The 20,748-nt window shown below is 48.2% G+C and overlaps 4 protein-coding genes and 1 long non-coding RNA gene across 12 annotated transcripts in view; 4 read left to right on the top strand and 1 right to left on the bottom strand.

The window, feature by feature from the left end:
- Positions 1–2,339: 2,339 nt before the first annotated feature.
- Positions 2,340–5,760, top strand: HOXA7 (homeobox A7). The gene is made up of 2 exons (XM_013171903.3): positions 2,340–2,850; positions 3,971–5,760. The coding sequence occupies exons 1-2, from the start codon at positions 2,475–2,477 to the stop codon at positions 4,252–4,254; spliced, it is 660 nt and encodes a 219-aa protein (XP_013027357.1). The 5' UTR covers positions 2,340–2,474; the 3' UTR covers positions 4,255–5,760.
- LOC125183513 (uncharacterized) lies at positions 5,606–12,834 on the bottom strand. Of its 2 annotated transcripts, none has more exons than XR_007165651.2 (2): positions 12,560–12,834; positions 5,606–7,013 (listed from the first exon to the last, which is right to left on the bottom strand). It is a non-coding gene; the product is annotated as an uncharacterized lncRNA (long non-coding RNA). The 2 variants fall into 2 exon arrangements; XR_010829198.1 differs by lacking the exon at positions 12,560–12,834 and adding an exon at positions 8,478–8,614.
- HOXA3 (homeobox A3) overlaps positions 6,882–20,748 on the top strand; it is a 44,073-nt gene continuing 30,206 nt past the window's right edge. For 2 of the 7 annotated variants that reach the window (XM_013171892.3, XM_048070234.2), the window contains exons 1-2: positions 6,997–7,020; positions 18,561–18,664. The gene's annotated coding sequence lies outside the window, so the exon portion shown is untranslated. Of the gene's footprint in view, positions 7,021–18,554; positions 18,665–20,748 lie in introns of those variants that run through there. The other 5 variants (XM_048070235.2, XM_066991857.1, XM_066991855.1 and 2 more) reach the window with 5 other exon arrangements.
- HOXA6 (homeobox A6) lies at positions 8,907–13,135 on the top strand. Its single transcript, XM_013171902.3, has 2 exons — positions 8,907–11,468; positions 12,833–13,135. Exons 1-2 carry the CDS (start codon positions 11,033–11,035, stop codon positions 13,090–13,092), a joined length of 696 nt encoding a protein of 231 aa, XP_013027356.1. The 5' UTR covers positions 8,907–11,032; the 3' UTR covers positions 13,093–13,135.
- HOXA5 (homeobox A5) lies at positions 13,284–17,714 on the top strand. The gene is made up of 2 exons (XM_013171901.3): positions 13,284–15,684; positions 16,656–17,714. The coding sequence occupies exons 1-2, from the start codon at positions 15,123–15,125 to the stop codon at positions 16,904–16,906; spliced, it is 813 nt and encodes a 270-aa protein (XP_013027355.1). The 5' UTR covers positions 13,284–15,122; the 3' UTR covers positions 16,907–17,714.

The raw sequence follows: 20,748 nt of genomic DNA, 5'->3' as shown, positions 1-20,748 counted from the left end.
GTGCTCCATTATAATCGTGGATAAATTACGGCGAGAACAGATTCCAAAACAACAAAATCCTGTCTAGTAGGAACCACATCAAGATACTGCTTAACACACAAGCCATAACCGTGGAGTGCTCCCAGGTCGCTTATAACTTATGAGCACCGTTTTATCACTACCTTTTACTTCCCGGAAAAGCTCAGAATGCAAAGAGAGGTAGTCCGTCTCTTCCACGAAAAAAAATAAATACAGTGAATCCTGGAGGATTATTTTTAAAGCGTGTGAGAATATTGCGGTGACGGAAACCTTGCAATCTGTGCTCGCTCTCTGTTTCCTCGACTGAAAAAAAAAAAGAAATAACAAAATGCATTCACATGAAAAGTGCATTTTCAGGCGCCGGGGATCCGGCGTTGTTTTGTAGGCGACAAAATGAGACATTTAGGGGGCAATTTCAGAGGCAGCGTTATGCTGCTGTTTGACCAACACGCAGAGGGAGGGGGAAGTAAATAAGGCTGTGGGGACCGATGTCTGGGTCTCCTTTTAAGATTTATTCGGTGAAGGCTTTTTGAGATTTTTTTTTTGACGGGTTGGCAGAAAAAAAAAAGCAAAAAATAAGCTGCAAGCGAAATATTAAAAAAGGCGGCGGTACAAAACAGGCACGCAAAGCTAAACACATGAAAGTGCATATTTTACAGAGACCCCGAAATACACTCGCCCGACTAATCTATTCGGTTCTATATTATCAATATTTAAGTCTAGACATTGGTTATATTTGCTGTTCCTTTCTTCTTGCATCTTGGTATGTTGTCACCAGAGGAGCAATTTATTGGTCTAATGTCATCTACTTCAGGCTCTTTGATCTTCTTAGTCGTCGTCTTGTTTGCTTCGCGTTCGTTTAACTTCTTGGGCCTTTATTTATTTCCAGCAGCCTCTTCTGCCGGCGTGTTCCCCCCTTGTGCTTCGCAACCGCAGGGATATTGTCTAATATTGGAATAAATGAACGAAGGAGCCTCTTTTTGCAGATTCCCCCCTGCGCCTGCGAATAACGACTGCTTTTTCACGTGCTTAACACTTGGCAAATATCTAGATAGAGCCGCCACATTTGCATACTCGGAAGCACCAATATCTCAGGGACCTCGCCGCAGAGAATTTACTCGCTTCTGTCAGTATCCTATATTCATGGGGCTGCAATAACCGCGCATAAAGAGTCCCAAAGGGTGCGTGCGTGCTGGAGGTGTGTGTGTGTGGGGAGAGGGGCTTCCACGTTTACAAAACGTAAAGTTTAGGGTCCGTGCGAAATATCACCAAGAACAATTTTAACTGGTGAGAAAGTCTTTGTACACGGGGCACCAAACTATAATTGAAAGGAGAATTTCCGGGGCAATTCCATTGTGCTCCTTCCAGTTTATGATGTGCAATACAGGCAGGCAGTAAAAGCTGTCTTTACCAGGACTCCCTGTCTGAGGGAAGGAAACTCATTTTACGATCCGTTTAAAGGAAGGGCACGGTGCAACATCCTCAATGGAGAGCCATTCTCATTGTTGGGAAGCCGAGTGTTTAGAAAAGCAGCAACGTTCCCCGCGGTCCGAGCGTAACGTTGCCGCCTCTCGCTGAGGACTGGAAGGTGCGTACGACGGAAAGGTAAAGGGGGCATTTAGGAAAAAAAAAATAAGCTGAGAACTGAAGCGATTTGAAGGCTATTCCTTTAATTTAGGGAGTTTGCTTTTCCTTTTCCTTTTTTTTTTTTTTTTTAAGGGATTTTTTTTTCTTTCTTTTAAGGCGTCCAGAAAGTTGCTTCCCTGCATACTTTCCCTTTCCCCGATTTTTTTGCTGTTTTACTTTTCTGCCGGGGGGCGGGCTGTGCTGTTTCCCAAGGGGAACCGGAGGCTCGGGGTCCCTCGAGGAGGGCTCCCCGCTTTGCCCCGTCGCTCTAGGACCGGCGGCGGTGGGCGTGGCGGGACCGGGAGGACACCCCAACAGCCCCCCACCATTTTAGGGATCTTCTGCGGGGCGACAGAGCGATAATAAGACTAAGTCATACCAACACCGAGCTCTTTAACTCCTTTAAAGCGTTTTAGTATTATTTTTAATTCCCCCTCCCCGTCTAACGAGGACCACATGGCTTAAGCCCCCCCTGCGGCAGTGGAGCGGGGCGGGGGGGGGAGCCGAGCGCCCTCCCCCGTTCCGGGAGCGGCGGCGGGGCCGTCGGGGGCCATCGGGGGCCGTCGGGGGGCCGGGGGCTGCGCCTCGACGGCGCGGGGCGGCGGCGGCCCCGTCCATGGCCGGGCACCGGCGGGCCGCGGCCGGCACCACCTGTGAGGCGGGCGGGGATTGGCGGGCGGCGTCATATGACCGGTCACGTGCTGGAGGCAGCTCAGTCCAAAAGAAAATGGGGTTTGGTGTAAATCTGGGGGGGTAATGTTATCATATATCACGCTACCTCGTAAAACCGACACTGAAGCCTGCCGGACAACAAATCACAGGTCAAAATTATGAGCTCTTCGTATTATGTGAATGCGCTTTTTAGCAAATATACGGCGGGGGCTTCTCTTTTCCAAAATGCAGAGCCTACTTCTTGCTCCTTTGCAAGCAACTCCCAGAGAAGCGGCTATGGACCAGGCGCGGGTGCCTTCGCCTCCTCCATGCCCGGCTTGTACAATGTGAACAGTACCATATATCAAAGCCCGTTCTCTTCCGGATACAGCCTGGGCTCTGATGCCTACAACCTGCATTGTTCCTCTTTTGATCAGAACATTCCCGTCCTCTGCAATGACCTAACCAAACCCAGCTGTGAGAAAGCGGAGGAAAGCAACCTGCACAACCAGGCTGAGGCTAATTTCCGGATATACCCCTGGATGAGGTCTTCAGGTAGGGGCAAGCGGAGAAAGAGGGCTGGAGCTGTGGCAGCCAGGCAAAGCGTGTCGCCAAAATTACTGTCAGCACAGCCTTTATGGTTTTAATTATAGCCGAGGCGCCATTGCGTAGAAAGCCCGTGGCATTGTATGTAAATGAGTATCATAAAACTTTTTATTGCCCAATTAATGGGTTCTAGCCTCGTAAATTTATTTAACTCCATTCGCTATGGAATTTTAGCATCGAGTTTATTTGCGCTGTTTGCTAGAGGAGCGTGGAGAGTTGGCTGCGTGCTCTCCGAGCCCCCTCGGGTGAGTGTCTCCCCTACCCTCTGCCCAAGTCGGGCAAGGAAATCTCCCGCTTGCTGGGGGAGGCAGAGGGGAGAGGGGCGCTCAGGAGCGGGGGACGGGCTGCTGAGGGCTTCGCCGGCCCACGCCGCTGAGCCACGCCGCCCTCATCCCCCTGCCCTTTCCACGGAGATAAGAATCTATAGAAATGGACTAAACAGGAAAACGGGGGGGGGGGGGGGGGGGGGGGGGGGAGGAGAGGCTGGGGGGAGGCTGGGGGCGAGAGTGTGTGAAAAACGAGAGCTCTCTTCTGGAGCTAAATGCAATGTATTGTTTACGGGCCGGGCGGGGTAGGGGGTGGGGGGTGGAGGGAGCCCCCGACATTAAAATAAAATAAATACAGCCCAGCCTTCCAGATTTTTATTTCCCCTTGCGAAACGCCGAAGTCTGGAAGGTTTTAGGGAAATACATCGCCTGGGGGAAAGTTCCTCCTCCCAAAAGCAATTTCCTCCCCCACCTCCTCTCCTGAATGCTTTCTCTCCACTTTTCCTATGTCTCAAGCAACTTAATTTTTGCTCTGCCTGAGTAGGACAGGTCGTGTAGCTGAAATGTCTTTGTTAGGGCAAAGTGTGTAGGGGGGTGGAAGTGAGAGAAGGGAATTATTCACTCTCGCTTGGACGGTTTTTATTTTTGGTTGGTTGGCTGGTTGGTTTGTTGTTGTTGTTGCTGTTTTTTTTTTTATTATTATTATTATTATTTAAAAAAATAAAGTAGAAATAGGGGAGAAAAAAAGAAAACTTTCCTCTTCTCTTTCTGCCTAACTCCTGGACTTGTGTGCCTGCTTTCAGGTCCAGATAGGAAGCGAGGGCGCCAGACCTATACCCGCTACCAGACCCTGGAGCTGGAGAAGGAATTCCACTTCAATCGCTATCTGACTCGGCGGCGGAGGATAGAGATCGCCCATGCCCTCTGCCTAACGGAGAGGCAGATCAAAATCTGGTTCCAGAACCGGAGGATGAAGTGGAAGAAGGAGCATAAGGAAGAGAGCTCCAGCACTCCGGCTCCCAACGAGCCCACGTCAGCAGCAGCGTCTGTTGAGAAAGTGGAAGAAGACGAAGAAGAGGAGGACTAGGGAGTCCCACTCGAGGAAGCAATCTCTTACTATAATGTATGCACGTGACAGTTATAAAAGCTCCCTTTAAAGGAAAAAAAAAAAAGACACTTTTTATTTAAAAAAAGTCAGTTCCCTTTAATAATCATCTTGCAAGCGAGCGTTTGCAAACATTAAAGCGTTTCTTGGGTTGGTTTTCCAGCCCTCTCTCCACTCTCCCGTCCTCCCTAAACGTGCCCTGTGCCGAACCCTTCGGTAGTATCTCCTAAGAGCATCTTACAATCATTTGATTTTTCGTTCACCCAAGTTTGGGTGGGTTTGTCCAGGGGACATTTCAGTGGGAGAACTGCTGCTTGCACATAAAGTAAACGTGACCTTCCGAAGTAACTACCTGACTCAATAGTCCCAATCATATTGTAAGGGGAAAAGTGCATTAGGCTCACATTAAGAAAAACTACCTAATTTTGAATAAGTAGCTCTGCACTTCTTTTTTTTTTCTTCTTTTTTTTTTTTTTAAATTTTGTTATTGTTAGAAAAGTATCATAACTAACAGCTACACTAACAAAAGGTTAAACAGCAAGTGAGGGAATAAAAGATGTTCCACAAACCACTACAGTCTACAGCAATGATTTGTACTACCTATTTTCCAGACTACCTATATATCTTGCTCCGCCTACCTATCTTCGAAAGTATACTGTATTTTAGTAGTCAAAAGAAGATAACGTACTAATGTGAATTGCAAAATGCTTTTAGAAACGTAAGTGTAATTGTTCGAAAAGCACGCATCAATAGCTTTGGTATAGAATTTGGTACCGAAAAGGCTGAATATATTTAAATTTAAAATAATATATTTATTCCAAAGCAATTATAAATGAAAACCATATGCTGCAATATATCTTTGTTCTCAAATCTTTACTATTCCGAGTGAGGAAGCAAACACATGCCAATATTGTACAAAGCGGTTTAATATCTTCCGTTCGCTTCTACCTTAGGCTGCCTCAGTTAAAGGCCGTTTTCGTATTATAGGCTGATCTTACTTAATATAGCTGAAAGTGTTCTTTGAAAAGTGAATTTAAATGACCATGTAACCACCTTTTAAAAAAAAAACTGTTTGTCCTGGTTATCCGAATGTGCTAATATGTAATACCGTGAATTTTCCTACAATAGCAGATACTGTATATTTGAACGATTTTTTTTTGTCATTTATATTTGTCTTGGAGCTCATTTGTAAGATCATGTCATAAATTGGGAAGTATGTAATTAATTGGGAAAGTTTGTAGCATGATGTATTGTTAAGAACTCTGTATAAATCCGTCTCGAAGGTTTGGCTAAAGTTTATTCAAAAAATTGTATGTTACAATGTGTTTCGATGTGTTCGTTGTGAACATTTGGATATGCCGTGTAAGTATTGGAAGTGGAAAAAAAATGTCTGTGAACTCTCTTTGGAAGTGATACCGTGTTCAAGTATCTCCCACGATAAATGTGTTTTATGTTACACAGAAAATAAATATGCTCGTTGACAATGAATTGTGTTACTTTATTAGGGATACAGTTCGAAGGAAGCATAAAAAATAATTTACATGGACAAATAAAGAAATTAGACCACATGAATCTTTTTTTTTTTTTTTTCGTAATCGGTATGAAAAAAAAAATAAAATCCAAGGTGATGAATGGATAGGAATCAGTCAATTTCTCTATCTCGACTTCGTGATTTTTTTTCCCCAGCGCAGTTGATTAATAAAGTGGAAAGCCTTCTGTATGGGAGGGCTTCCTTCCACCGTGTTCCAGTGCCCTCTTGAAATCGCGATCCCAGCCCAGGCGGCCCGTCACCAAGCCGAAATCGTAGACAGTGAAATAATATTTGGTAATGAACAAAAAGTGCGATGCGAAACTTCCAAGTGTAAATGATCGGGTACGCGCGGGCAGCTTTCTAGATGCGGGGGGTATAAGAATGGGATTAAAAAGGGGAAAAACAAGCCTGCTTTAAAAATAGATATTTTTTTTCAATGTACCACATAACGCCAAGGGGATCAAATATTTTCAATCATTAAAAAAAGAAAAAAATGAAAAAAATGTAAAAAAAAAAGCCCGAAAAGTCCCTTTATTCGGCCGGATAAATACAGGTAGAAGGAGAGCATAATTTGCGCGGAAGTTCCTTTTTTCTGCTGCGCTCAGTTCCTGGTCAACGTACTAATTGTAATTTTAATAAAATTAGTGCAAACTCCAGGTCTTTTAAAAAACTCCAGAGCTGCCTCTGTGGTAAGATGGCGCCTCTCTAAGACCTGCCTCTTCTTAGTGATGAGGAAAAGGCCATAAATCCGTTGTTGTTTATGAAAATTTACAACTTTGCAATACAACTTTATGAGTTGTTCGGTTTTTCCATTGGTCGTTGTCGGTCATGTGGATGGTAACCGTGAACATGAACTTTTTTATAATTTCCCTTGCGAGAATAGAGCCGCATTCTTTTGCTGAGCTCTGTCCTGCTTCGGATCTCTCTGGCTTTCAATCCCCATTTCATTTGTTCTTTGTAAGGCAATAGTGAACAAAGTGTGCGGAGGTTCGGCATAAGCAGCCGCCTAGAACACAGATCCGGGATGGCAATTTCCAGTTCCCCCGCTGGAAGGTGTGGCATATTGGATTCAAAGCACTGGCGTGGCAGATTTTCAACTTGCAACCTGGCTAATTTCCTGCTTCTTCTGGCACCAAAAGGAGGGCGATTCGTCTCCTGTGCAGCCAAAGCGACAGCTGTCAAAGTCGCAGGGGCTCCTGTGAGCCAGAACCTAAAAGGTGAGAAATGTATATGACACTACCGTAAGCAGGGAAACATGGTTTAATACGTTTAAATATTAGACATATGCAATTAAACCAAATGGAAATGCTACCGGCCAAAAATAGATGTGGCCACAGCTCAGCTTATTTCGATTTAACCAGTGCATGCAAAAATATGCCTAAATAAAATGTCTACTTGCTATTATTTAATAGGGAAGCCGTGGATTTTTCACGAAGTTTATTTCTGTTTGCATTTGCCTGGGGGTTGCTGTGACATTCAGCTTATTTTCAGGTTTACGATATCAATCCGAGGAGATATTTAATATTTTTTTCCCCCGCAGGATGAAAATATATATATATAGAAATATAAAAGCAGTAATTTGTCTTTCGCAGCATTAGCTTAAAGTTCATTTGCGGCAGCTGAATTGTAGATGTAATTTATTTGTGATTATTTCGTGGGGGGGGGGGTTGGGGGAAGGAAAGAAAAATCACACCAATCAGCACAATGCCTCCTCAGGTTATTTCTGGAGCGGGGAATGTGGCTTTGATTTTCTTTATCAGCCCGGGCGCTGCCTGCAGCAGCCCCGCGCCCCGCGGCGGGGCCGTGGGAGCAGCGCCCCGGCAGCTTTGCGCGCCCCGGCTGCGCGGAGCGGGTTTGGCGGCGGTGAAACCGATTTCAGCGCCGGAGACGGAGCTTTTCCCTTTCTCCCCTCGGCTCGGGAGGGGGGCTCGGGCAGGGAACGACCCCCGTGACGGAGCCCGGGTCCCCGCCGCCTCCCCGCTCCCTTCCTCTCGGTGCCAGCCATCACGGGTGAGCGGCTCGGAGCGCTGGAAATGTGCGCTGTTTGTGCAGCCGGGCTGCTAAAAGCATCGCATTTGCATTGCATTGCGGTATCCGCCGGAGTGGAGCTGCAGGGAGCGGCGGATTATTTATTGCGGGGCCGCGGGTGCTCAGTGCTGCCACGGCGTGGCCGAGCGGCGGAGGCGGACGCGGAGCGGAGCAGCCCCCGCAGCCCCTGGGAAGGGCAGCGCTGGGAGCGCTCCTGCGGGAGCCCGCGGGGAAAAAATAAATAAAAATAATAATAAAAGAATGAAATTAAAATCAAACTTTTTTTTTTTTAAAAAAAAGAGAGATTAAAAAAAAATCCGGCCTACTTCACCTCTAAGGGAGCATCAGAGCTCGCTCACTGGTATTCCGGCAGCTGCCCCCTCCCCTTCCCCTCCGCTTTTCCCTCGGTGTGTGTGTCAACTGCAAAATATCACGCCGGTCAGGACGAGCCCGAGTCCCCCTAGCGAGCTCCCTAATACCCCTCCAGTCTAAACAGCGGGTCGCGTTGCCCAAACTGTTTGGATTAGAAGCTATTAGTTAAAGGTTGTTTTTGGGGACGCTGCCGAGCATGAGAAGGATTTGTAAAGTGGATTTGTATACGAGGAGAAGGAGGCTTTGAAGCTTAAGAGGGTAACTGCCCCCGCACCTGCATCCGAGGGTGGCTGGAGCCGCTGGCGGGGATTTCGGCGCGGGGACGAAGGCGAAATGCTTGGCGGAGGAGGCGCTGGCCGTGCGGGGAAGTCCGCAAACAAATAAAAGGCGGATGGGATAAGTGGCCGTGGCAAAGTGTGACTTTGTGGCGGTGGCAAAATGCTCCGGCTGGCTTTCCGGGAAGGAAAAGTACTGCGAAATGTGTCCGGGAGGGCCAGAGCTCGGGGGTAACGGGTCGGTGTAATTTGGGGTTTTCTGGGGGTAGGGGGAGGAGCGGAGAGGACGCATGAATGTGACCGAAGCGGAGATTGCAGTGCAGATTGCTTAGCTGTCACTGTAAGCACTCTAACACGACCCAGCCAGGCAAACGTCCACGTTTAATTCCTTACAATATCATGGGATCAACGAAGAAATGTTTTCGCTGCCCGCGGTCGGCCTTTGGGCGGTTTGATTTGGATGCGAGCAAGAACTTGAGAAACAGAAGGAAAGAGTCAAAAAAAAAAAAAAAAAAAGAGAGAGAGAGAAATAAATCAGTGCGTAAGCAATGCTATAAAATGTAAATATAACTAAGCCTTGAGCGATTTTTCTAGTTTGGTCTCCGTTCGATGGATTCAAACAAAAGGCCGTCTGGCCACAACTTTTTAAAGTAGAGGCGGTGGGCTTCGCTTGCCCCAAGTCTTGATTTTTCACGGTGCGTTTTCGTTCTGACCCACGTTGGCAAAAATCTGCTCGTTTTAAAACCTCTTTTTGCTTGCCGTGTTGTGTGCTTGTTTGCTGTCCTTCCCCTCATTTTATAACTCTGCTTGCCGAGAGCAAAAAACTTTTTTTTTTTTTTTTCCTGGGGAAGGCTGGCTTGCAGTAAATACACTTTGCTCGAATGACCTCCCAAAGCCTGTAGCTAGAGAGATGTAATTCTACCAGGTGTGTTTATGGATTAGCCGGGATGAAGAGGTTAAGGAAGCCGAAGAAAAAAAAATTGGAGGCAATCAACATCTGAATGTGAAAGTCCAGCTGAGACTGCCAACAATACAAACTATTGTGGAGAGATGTTTTAACTCACTACTGTTTTATAGGTATCGTAATCCGCCCCCGGAAATGAGATAAATAGTCCTCCAACAACAACAAAATTCGCCTTTTAAAGCTACTTTAGGAAACGGGGCTCGCACGAATGCCACTTTCTGCCAGAGCACGTTTAAAATTAAGCTATTCAATCTGTTGTAATGGGAACGGATTATGAGTAAACACAGCTTGCAATGAACAACCTCGTGCTATCCCCAGGAACTGCAGGGTTACGGCTGAATTAAAAGCATCTCAGCGAATTTCTTCAGCACTGTTACTGTCCCTGCCCTGGGCCAAGAATTATATTTCCGCTATGGGTTAACTGCCATGTTGAAAAATGAACGTGGAAATGCTTGTTTCATGTATTTTTTTCCCTCTTAAAGACACACATCCGCGCTTGATCCAATTATTTGGAGCAACAACGAAACCGATTGGCTTCTGCTGACTCATTAGTGGAGCTATATTAATTAGGAATAGTCCTACTGGCTCGTTTTTGAATTTGAATGTTTGATTCACTCAGCTCCACTTTGGCGGGGGGGTGCTCGGGGAAGGCAGACACGTGGAAGTTTATTTGGGCTGCTCGCGGGGCTCCGGGGGCTCGCCCGGCCCTTCTCAGGGCCTTCCCGAGCCCTTCGTGCAAACCAAAACTCCCCTTCCCCAGAAGGCCGCCGCCTCCTGCTCCAGCCAGAACCTCGGCGTTAATTACCGGAGCGTTCATTAAGACACGAGACCTCACCCACGCAGGAGGTGCAGCCCCCGACACAAAAGCTGGTGCTGGAAGCCTCGGCCGAGGGGCGACCGCAAAAAATCGCCTCCAAGCTGGAGGGTCGCGGCTGTGGCATGGCGGTGGGAAAAAGGGAGAAGCGGCGGCCACGGGGGCTCAAACACCGGCAGCCCCCCCCGAAAAAACCGTCGCTGCGCGGTGCTGCGGGGAGCCCCGCTCCCCTTTTTCACGTGCTCTAAACTTTCCCTCCGCAGCATCCATCACCGCCTCCCTCCTCCCGAGGGCCGGGGGCCGGCTCGCCCACCCTGCCCGGCTCCCGGGAGGGGGTAGCCAACTTTTACCGGCCGCACCTCACCCCCCATTAAACCGCCGGGGTCAGGGGAGGCGCGTCCCCATCCTCCGCTGTCACGGCGCGCTGCGGCTGGCTATATTATTATCGTTATTATTATTATTATTGCTGATCTTAGGGCATCTCCCCGGGAGAGGGGCGGCGCCGCCGGGGCCGGGGGCGCGGCCGGTCCCCGCGGGCCGGGGGCGGCGCGGCGGGGCCGGGGCTTGCCGGTAACTTCGCGGCGCGGTGGCGGCGGCCCCGGGGGAGCGGGCGCCGCTCGCTCTCCCATTGGCCGCCCCGCCGTCAGCTGCTCCTATTTTCTGCTGTCGCTTTTGGCGCTCGGCCATCCAGAAACAAACCACTTCGATGACTACTAATAGTTATAGCCAGATGTACTAATACACAACAAATCACGGGCCGGGCGAGGGGAGAGCAAATGAGTTCCTATTTCGTGAATCCCACTTTCCCTGGGAGCCTGCCCAGTGGCCAGGACTCTTTCCTCGGGCAGATCCCCCTTTACCCGGCGGGCTATGATGCTCTCAGGCATTTTCCGGCTTCGTACGGGGCAAGCAGCCTGCAGGACAAGACTTACACCTCACCTTGTTTCTACCAACAGTCCAACACCGTCCTTGCTTGCAATCGGGCTTCCTATGAGTACGGAGCCTCTTGTTTTTATTCGGACAAGGAAATTAGTAGCGCCTCTCCCTCCGGCAGTGGCAAGCAGAGGGGACACGGGGACTACCCGCACTTTTCTCCCGAGCAGCAGTACAAATCGAGCGGCGTGCAAGCCAAAATTGTAAATGACGAAGGCACCGACCGGAAGTACACGAGCCCTGTTTACCCCTGGATGCAGCGGATGAACTCCTGTGCTGGTAAGGCATTGAATGCAACGGGGAGGGGGGGCGCGGGGGGGGGGACAGGAAAAGTTTCTTTCCCCCGGATTTTAGTTTTTTTTTTATTATTATTTTTTTTCCCCTTAGATAGAGTCCGGGCTGCTGGAAAGAAATGGCTCCTGCAGGGCAGCGTGTAACGTGAAACCCTCCCAGGTTATTTCAGCCCTGGCACGCTGGCACCCTGCGAGTGGTGGCCAGAGCCCTGCTCGGGGGTCCGCTGGGGAAAGTTACTGCGGGACCCCTGGGAAGCAGGCAAAAAATAAATATAATAAGAACAACAACACAAGAGAGGGAGCAGAGAGCTTTCCCCCCTCTCCTAAAGCCACCCCAAAGCTTCAGCTCGGCTCCTTCATTGTCAGAGAGCGATGTAAGGACTATGCCCTCTGCGCTGAGGATGCAAGGCGTTTGTGGCACATTCCTCCTCGCCCCCCTCCCCCAGCTCGTTAGCGTGGAAGGATTGGATATTGGGAGCACGTTTCTGGGGCCGTGTGCGCACCGCCAGGGCACCGCGGATTTTCTCTGCCTTACAAGTGAACTTCACAGAACCGAACTGTTCCGTCTAGGAGTGGTGCTGGCGGAGAGGAAAGGCGGGGGGGGGGGTGGTGGGGGGGTGGAACTGCATCGGGCTGGCACTTATTTGGAATCATCCCATTAACACATTTCCTTGCAGTGCTCGCTAATGGCTCCCCGCTCTCCCCCTCCCGGGTTTACGCTTGTTGGACTGTGGCTTGCCTTTCTTTTTTGGAAAGTTAAACTTTCAGCAAGACCATTCTGATGCTGCTTTGCAGTCGAGGGCAATAAATTCCGGAGCAAATGGCAAAGGCTGTTCTATGATCTTTAGCTGATGTCTATCGTGAGACTTAAATTACAGACCCTCCGTAGCCATAGCCACAGCGATAGAGCGTGTTTGTGTAAACACACGCATCTATGCACGCCCGCAGCCACCCGCACACATGCGTGCAGCTCCCCGGCTCGCACACGTGTGTGTGTGTGTGCGCGCGTGTGTGCGCACAGGCTGGCTGCATGCAGAGGGCAGCTCCTGCTCAGCGATTTATAAGGGTGTTACCTACCTCGCTTCCCCTAGGTCCACCTTACAGCCTCGCTTTGTATCACAGTTACTCCAGAAGCACGACGCACGTCCGCTTTTACAGCTGTTCAGGCAGGAGAAAAGGAAAAAATAGGGACAAAAAAAAAAAAAGCCTCCGGAAAACCAGAGCACCCCCCCAGCCCCCCGCCCCCATGAGATTGTGCCTGCGAAAGGAGGCAGAATATACTAACCGCTCTTTCTGGTCTGAAATCACTGGGCCCTGTCCAATGCGATCGTTTTGTCTTTACTTCTACAGGTACAGTATATGGAACTCATGGGAGACGAGGGAGGCAAACTTACACCAGATACCAAACGCTAGAGTTAGAGAAGGAATTTCATTTTAACAGATACTTAACCAGAAGACGACGCATTGAGATTGCAAACGCTCTCTGCCTTACTGAACGCCAGATTAAAATATGGTTTCAAAACAGGCGGATGAAATGGAAAAAGGAAAACAAATTCATAAATTCCACACAGCCCAGCAGCGAAGAAACAGAGGAAAAGTCAGGGGAGTAGAACCATGTTTAATAAACGCTACCAGGCCTTTCCTTAGCGCTTACTGTTACTATTATTATTTACCTTGTGTTCCTTCTGCTACTAAAATCCTATAGGTTTGTCACAGCCTATTAATTCTCAAAAGGCTTGGTGAAAAGATATACATTTGCAATCAACTGTGACTTTCTCTAAAATATGTAGAAGTCCTAGCTTTCGAGCTGCGGTCATGTATATACATAGCCACTTTTCCAAAGTGTAGATGGTGTTGCTTAAAGTATTAGAGACACGGCCCAAATTTTTAAATATTTGAGGTGAGCATGTGTGTGTGCGTGAGTGTCTCTGGCGTGCCTATGTGAGAACAGATAAGCTAGTATTTTTTTTTTGTGATTATGAATGTGCATATTGTAGAAATACGAGAGATTTTAGAAAATATTGGTTTTATCTTTTTACTAGTTCTCGCTATGGCGGGCCGTCTCGTTATGCTGTGTTTGGGATTTTATGATCTGTAGGGGAGAAAAAAAACTTTTACACACGTATAAGATATTTAAATAGTAAAAAAAGAAGAAAAATCCTTTTTAAAAAAATCGTTGTATAAAAAGTTGCGTATAAGATTGCAGTTAAAGCGAAAAATGAATTGCAGGGAGATTTCTAAATGCCGCTAAACTGAGTTTAATCTGCACTACTGGTATTAAAGTAAGAGCACGGCGTTCAACTTTAGGACGAGCGAGGGAAGAGGTTTTGAAGCGGGCGAATTTCTGTGGTTCCCGTTGAGCTTACACCGAGATTTCGGTGAGCTCGGCTCTACACTGAAGGGGCTTTGAATTATGGACTACGTTTCTTAGGGATTTGTGGGCTTGGGTCCGTCTTTTTTTTTTTTTTCTTCCTCTTTTGAATTAAAAGAAAAGTGTCTGTCGTATTAACTCGGGGATATTCTCCCCCGCTTTTGTGGTATCTTGATTCACGTTCGCATTTCCTCGCACTGAAAAATAAATAAATAAATAGATACTCTAAGGAAAAGTAACTGCATGGTTCCATGTCGAGTTCTGTGTAAGTAATATAGGCGCAGTGAAAATATTGATTAATATATACGTTATAGCCCTCTCTATTATAATGTGCGTGTGTGAGTGTGCGTGTGAAGCTGTGTACAAATCCACTCGTATACGCATCGAGGCTCTTTTGTTTGCAAGGAAGCACAGTTTGGGCTACCGCTCTAAACATTTTAAAAGCCACATCTCGAGAATCCTAATGCAAAATGGCTACCACCGGCTTCGTATTTTCTCTGGGAGGCAGGAAAAGTCTCGGCGACCATGCAGCCGCCTGGAATTTGGCCCCCTAGCTAGGAAAAACGCCGTGTCCAGCCCGCGTAGCTACCTGCCACCGCCGACCGGCGGGACCCGCTCGCCTCTCGAAACCCGCTGCGGGGGAGAAAGGGGACGATCATAGGAACCCCGACAGGGACTCGCCCGCGGCCGGCATCCGACGATGGATCCCGCAGGATCTGTGCGTGCCGCAGCCCAGCCTCGCCCGGCCGGGGGGCACGGAGCCCCGCCGAGCTGCGGCCGGGGGGCGGCGGGGAAGCTCCGGGGGGCGGCGGGGAAGCGCCGCGGGGCGGCGGGGAAGCGCCGTCCGGCGGCCCCTTCCCTTCCCCGGCGGAGAGCTCCTCTCCGCGCCGCCGTCGGGGGCCGTCACCCCGGGCCGACCCCGCGGAGCCGCCGCCGTGCCCCGCGCCGCCAGCGGGTGGCGCTCGAGGCCGGCGGACGGGCGGGCGGCGGCGGCGGCGACGCGCGGCGGCGGCGCGCCCCGGGCCGCCCGCGCCCTCCCAGCTCCCCCACCAGTGCACGAGTTTACCTCTAGAGGTCATCAGGCAGGATTTACGACTGGACAACAAAAGCACGTGATTTGAAGCCGTACCCCATATTTGGGTGCCTACGTAGGAGGGAACCAAGTACATGTCCCAGTCATTTCCATAATTCATCATAAATTGTGCAAGGGTGCTATAGACGCACAAAACGACCAAGAGCCACAAATCAAGCACACATATCAAAAAACAAATGAGCTCTTATTTTGTAAACTCATTTTGCGGTCGCTATCCAAATGGCCCGGACTACCAGTTACATAATTATGGAGATCACAGCTCGGTGAGCGAGCAATACAGGGACTCCGCCAACATGCACTCCGGCAGGTACGGATACGGCTACAATGGCATGGACCTCAGCGTCGGGCGCTCTGCTTCCACCCACTTTGGTGCCAATGAGAGACCCCGCAGTTACCCGGCCAACACCACCTCTGCCTCGACAGAGCCCAGGTACAACCAGCCCGCGACGTCTTCCCACTCGCCTCCCCCTGACCCTCTGCCCTGCACCGCCGTGGCCGGTTCGCCTGTCAGCGAGAGTCACCACGGGGTGAAAAACTCCCTCGCCAACTCCACCAGCACTTCGTCCAATTCCAGCAGCAACACGCACATCAGCAGGGACGGGGTTGGCACCTCGTCTGGGACTGAGGAAGACACTCCAGCAAGCAGCGAGCAGGCAAGTGCCCCGACCGACCAAAGCACAGCCCAGCCTTCACAGCCCCAGATCTACCCCTGGATGCGAAAACTGCACATAAGTCATGGTAAAGCAAATACCCTGTTCTTTCTTTATTTCTCTGGAGGAAAAACAGCCTTTAATGTAAACCGGGTGTCTGCGCCGAGGAAGGTCGGGGAGAGGGGGAGAGGAGGGCGTGAGAAGCGTGCAGCCTCCGCGCACAACTCCGCTTGCAGGGAAGCCCGCTCCGTTGTCTGGGCAAGTCCCCCCCGAAAGCAAAGCGCACGGCCCCCTGAACACAGCCCGCCCGGCTCCCACCGCCGGCCCCAGGCTCGCAGGGAGTGGGGGAGCAGCAGACGCCTTCCCGGAGGGGGGACCGAGAGCGGGGGCTGCCCCTGGCTCTGCTCGTCCAGGGGGATCCTCCAGTGGGAACAGCGCTGCCGACCCCCTTTCTTTTGCCGAGCCGTGGTAAAAAGAGAATAGCCGAGGGCGAGGAGGGCACTTTACACTGTTGGGAAGCCGGGGGGGAGGGGGTCGAGCACCCCCCGGACTCCGGGGGAGCGGGCAGAGGGGCGCGGGGGAGCGGAGCAGCCCCCAGCCCTCGCTACCTGCCGTGCCCTGGCGGCCGGGGGAGCGGCCGGGGGCTCGCCGCCTCCCGGAGCCGTCCCCAGCTCGGCCGTGGGAAAGGGCTGCAAGCCTCTGCCTCGCTCGCCCAGCCCCGAAAGCCCGGCGAGCGTCGCGGGCATCCTCCACGACAGCTTAGCTGTGGGAGGCGTTGCGGGGGGAGAGCCTTAAGCGCTCGATGAAAGAGTAGTTTTCTCTTTTGGGGGGAAATCGAAAGCAAAATCCGAGCGAAAACTTCCCACGACCACCAAAGCCCCCCTCCCCCAAGCCTTTTCGGAAAGGGGCTGGAGGGGGAAACTTGTTGAGCATTTATCCAAACCAGAAACAAAACCGAGCAGGGCTGAGAATAACGGTCTTGGTGGCTCGTAGCTGCAATAAGACATGAAGGCTCCAAGTCGCTGCTGAGAATCTAAATCATGTACTTTTCTCTTCCAGACAACATAGGGGGACCAGAAGGGAAAAGGGCTCGGACTGCTTACACCCGATATCAGACCTTGGAGCTGGAAAAAGAATTTCACTTCAATAGATACCTGACCCGCAGAAGAAGGATTGAAATAGCACATGCTCTTTGCCTCTCAGAGAGACAAATAAAGATCTGGTTCCAAAACAGGAGAATGAAATGGAAAAAGGATAATAAGCTGAAAAGTATGAGCATGGCAGCTGCAGGAGGGGCATTCCGTCCCTAAGCATTTGATCAATTAAAAGTACTGAGCAGTATTAGCTGACCCTGCGTCTCATGTCAGTACTAAGTTGACTTTCTAAAACTTCCTTGTGTTACTTCTGTGAAGAAACCCTGTTCTTGTCGCCCTTATTCATCTTTTAATCATGAGCCTGTTTATTACCATTCTCTCGCGTGTATAAGTAGATCTGCTTTTATCGTACATTTCTTTGTCTTGAATGGCTTTGTCTTGAAAAAAATAATAGATGTTTTAACTTATTTATATGAAGCGAGATGTGTTACTTGAAGTAACTGTTAAAAAAAGCAAAACAAAAAAGAAAAAAAAAAAGGAAAAAAGAGAGAGAGAAAGAAACCCTCCCCCGGTTTAGTACAAATGTTATGTGTTGCACTCAACCTGCTTAACTGTGCATGTGTGGTCAAGTGTTAATGTCTGTATAGCTCCAAGCTGTTAAAAATATTTTTATTCAAACTACCTATATAATTCCTGTGTAATTAATGCTGTTGTAGAGGTGAAATGATGAAATCAACTGAACTTGTCCTACGTGTAGTGAATAGTGAATCTGTGACGAAAACTGTGATTCCAAGCAGTATGTCCTTGCTGTGCCTTTGTATATGACTCTTTGCACGAACTCTTAGAAGTGGCTCTTATTAAGCGCAGCTTCTGTGATGTACGTTTTTTTTTGTGAACAAAGTTACAAATATAGTCAAAGTCTGGCTGTTTGAGCAAACTGTGATCAGCTTTTTTTTTTTTGTATTTGTTTTTAAAAAAACTGACTGGAAATCAACAAAAAAAATAAACTTTCTATTGTAAAGTTTTCGTGATCTGGTTTGTGCAAAGCAAGAAGTTGTGCTTCCTGATTTGCCTCTTAGAAATATTAACCAGTGCAGAGTTTGTAATAATATTTTACCTGGCTCACGCTGCACGTTGCAAGTGGTAGAGCTGCATTTGTCCGATACCAGTATTTTTAATTGAAAGTTTGACCATAAGTTCCTCCTTAATGGTTTCTGGCTAGGTGGAAAGCTGCGTTGCAGGACCACAATCAACACCCTTTGTGGGTGAATCAACTGTTAGTTGTTTGCTGATGGTTGAAAAAACATGTGCTTTGTTAAAACACCCTGCTAACTCCAAGACGTGTTTGCATCGCTCTAGATTTTCTCCTGTGGTTTCATTAAGTATATTTGCAGGACAGCCACGTTAGAGCCCTCTGCGTCTACTAGTAACACTCGATAGCCACGCTCCCACTTTTCGCCCTTTACAGATTTTTTTGGTTTTCTTCGCTACGATTAGTTTTCTATAAACGCAATGTTACTTACCCCATCAGAGCTTGAATGGTTAACTCTTCTGAGCTTCTAAGAGCAACTAAAGATTTGCACATTTACTGACTGGTTACATTGATGCCTTCCCTTAAAAGTTATAAAACAGTAAACTTTATAAGCCCCAGTTCCGGCTATATGACATTTGGGTGCCAAATGAATAGGGTTTTGTCTATGAATTAGATCGTAAAATCATCCATAGCACAGACAGATAGGCTCACTGGCTATAAAAAGTCACGTGGTGCCATTAAAGTAAGTTTTATGGTTTTGGGGAGTTGACATCCAACATTATATACCACATAACATATAATCTCACTGACGCTGGACTTCATTTGACTCTTTTGCAGGCTACGTGTGCCTCCTGGCCATTCAAATTGTCAGTTTTAGGTACAGAAGTATCCAAACCACAAGTTCTCAGTACTGTATGAAAAATGGCTCCTTGCAAGTCAAGGTAAGTTTTGTGCACAAGTTCCTTAAAGTTTATTTGTACAGTTGGGAGCCGAGTCTCTCTCTCTCTCTCTCTCTCTCTCTCTCTCTCTCTCTCTTTCTCTTTCTCTTTCTCTTTCCCTTTCTCTCCGCCTCGAGGCTTTCAGGACTGTCCCACCGAGCCCGAGAGGCAGGAGCAACCACTAATGATACAGGTTGCGCTGCAAATTCCCCCATCCCTTCACTCGCAGCAGCTAGAGCTCTATTTTAACGATCAAATCAAAGTAAACCACAATAAGCGACTTTGGCAGAGATGGATTTTGGGGCCTAGCTTTAATCACTTTGACTACCGCAGAAGATAATTACTTCCTTTGCTCCAATAGACTCTCCAAGTTTGGAGAGGTTTTGTTTAGCAAGGACTAGTTACTGCAGGCGATTAAAAAAAGGGAAACAAAATAGATAGGGCTTGATATTATCTGGGCAGTGTCTTAAGTAGGCATGATAGAGGTGGAGGCGTGCTGATATGGTAATAATCTTTGGATTGGCAAAATATGTTGCACATCAGAGCAAATATTAAAATGGCACGGACTGTACTGGAGTGCTTAAGATTCCTATTTTCTGCGATGGGTCGTGCAGAAAGCTTTAGCTATGTGTATACGTCCATCCGCGAGTGTGTAGTGTCTTGCGAGTGAGCATATTTAGAACATTGCTGTAACTTTTTCCAGCTCCCTACGTGTAAATATACAAATATAAATGTATTTGAATCGTGCGCGTGTGTGCATGCCTGTACAAATCTACATATACGCCTGTATAAAGCTGGGCACATGCATCTGTTTATCCAATACCGGTGTATTTATGCATACAAAGGGTGTGTACGTGTGTATACATATATATGTTCCTGCGAGTGTTTTTTTTTTTTTTTTTTTTTTAAGCGAACCAATTGACTGTAACTTGTAGCATTAATACAAGAGACTACAGGTCATTAGAGTGCTGCAAATTATGAAATACGGGCTTGGTTTATTGAAGATTGTAAATATCCCCATAGCTCTGCTCTCTCCCTCTCTGCCTTATATTGCTGGCTGCCATTGTGGGGTAGGCCCCAGCTGCATGTTTACTTCCACATTCTTTTTATTTAAGTGGACTGTTCTCACTAGAGTGTGATTACTCAGCAATAAACTTTATGGCCGGATTTAACTTTAGTCTTTGAATTTCCAGGACTTGAATGAAAGGGTGAAAGGAGCTCTGTCTCTCTTTGGGTAGCTTTAAGGCCTGATCCTTACCCTTAGAGAGAGGGATCGTGGGGGTGTGGATGGACTATTCGGGGGCCGGGGAAGAGATCAGAGAATTAGCTCCAAAATACTTCTGTATGCAAACCAGCTGTAGGTATCTCCGCTCAGATTCGGATCAGAAGGGATTCAATGCAATCGCCTCTGCAGGTTGCATTGTTTTCCTCGATGTGTCATAAACTCGAGTTTCAAGAAGAACTGGGCGGTTTGATGCGAGATGGGAGACAGGCTTTGTTGTATTTTGCTTGCGCTACCCCTCCTGAAAGCTGCAGTTTGGACGATATGTGGCATTGAGAGCAAAAAGAGGGGAAAGCAGAGGGGTACAGGAGGGTGAGGTTGGCGTGTACCTCTGCAAGGTCTGCACAGGGTCCGAAATCGACATTGCCGACTGATCCCTTTCTTAAATCTGTCTCCTTTTCATGTTAAAGAAACGGTGGTATATAAGGTTGGCTCAGTTCAAAGATTTCAAAGTTTTACAAATATTTAATATTTGGAGTCAACCTCCTGTGTAAGATAAATGAAGTCCGAAGCCTTTGTGTCTGTGGATCTTTCTGTGAGCACTAAACAAACACATATGCATAAGTTTTATATTCAAAAAATGGGAAAGGCTTTAAAAGCGCATATCCAAATACAGATTTGAAAATTATTTCCGTAATAAACAGCTGGGGATTTTATAGTACACTAGCTGTCACAGTTTCATCAATAGGAATACCAGAAAGATTTTTATGATAGGCGTGTATTATATTATATTATGTGCCATAAAAAATTGATAGTTCGAGGGAAAGGCATGAAAGGACTTTAAAAGTTTGGGCTTCATTCATAT

Source organism: Anser cygnoides, chromosome 2 (genome assembly GCF_040182565.1).
Source record: "Anser cygnoides isolate HZ-2024a breed goose chromosome 2, Taihu_goose_T2T_genome, whole genome shotgun sequence".
In the NCBI taxonomy this organism is placed as follows: domain Eukaryota; kingdom Metazoa; phylum Chordata; class Aves; order Anseriformes; family Anatidae; genus Anser; species Anser cygnoides.
The sequence above is the reverse complement of the archived record's forward strand: the minus strand, read 5'-3'. Positions and strand labels throughout refer to the sequence as shown.

Coding starts and splice junctions, on each gene's coding strand:
- HOXA7 (XM_013171903.3), top strand. CDS start 2,475: ATGAGCTCTTCGTATTATGTGAATGCGCTTTTTAGCAAATATACGGCG. Junction 2,851..3,970: donor CCCCTGGATGAGGTCTTCAG/GTAGGGGCAAGC, acceptor GCCTGCTTTCAG/GTCCAGATAGGAAGCGAGGG.
- HOXA6 (XM_013171902.3), top strand. CDS start 11,033: ATGAGTTCCTATTTCGTGAATCCCACTTTCCCTGGGAGCCTGCCCAGT. Junction 11,469..12,832: donor GCGGATGAACTCCTGTGCTG/GTAAGGCATTGA, acceptor TTACTTCTACAG/GTACAGTATATGGAACTCAT.
- HOXA5 (XM_013171901.3), top strand. CDS start 15,123: ATGAGCTCTTATTTTGTAAACTCATTTTGCGGTCGCTATCCAAATGGC. Junction 15,685..16,655: donor AAAACTGCACATAAGTCATG/GTAAAGCAAATA, acceptor TTTCTCTTCCAG/ACAACATAGGGGGACCAGAA.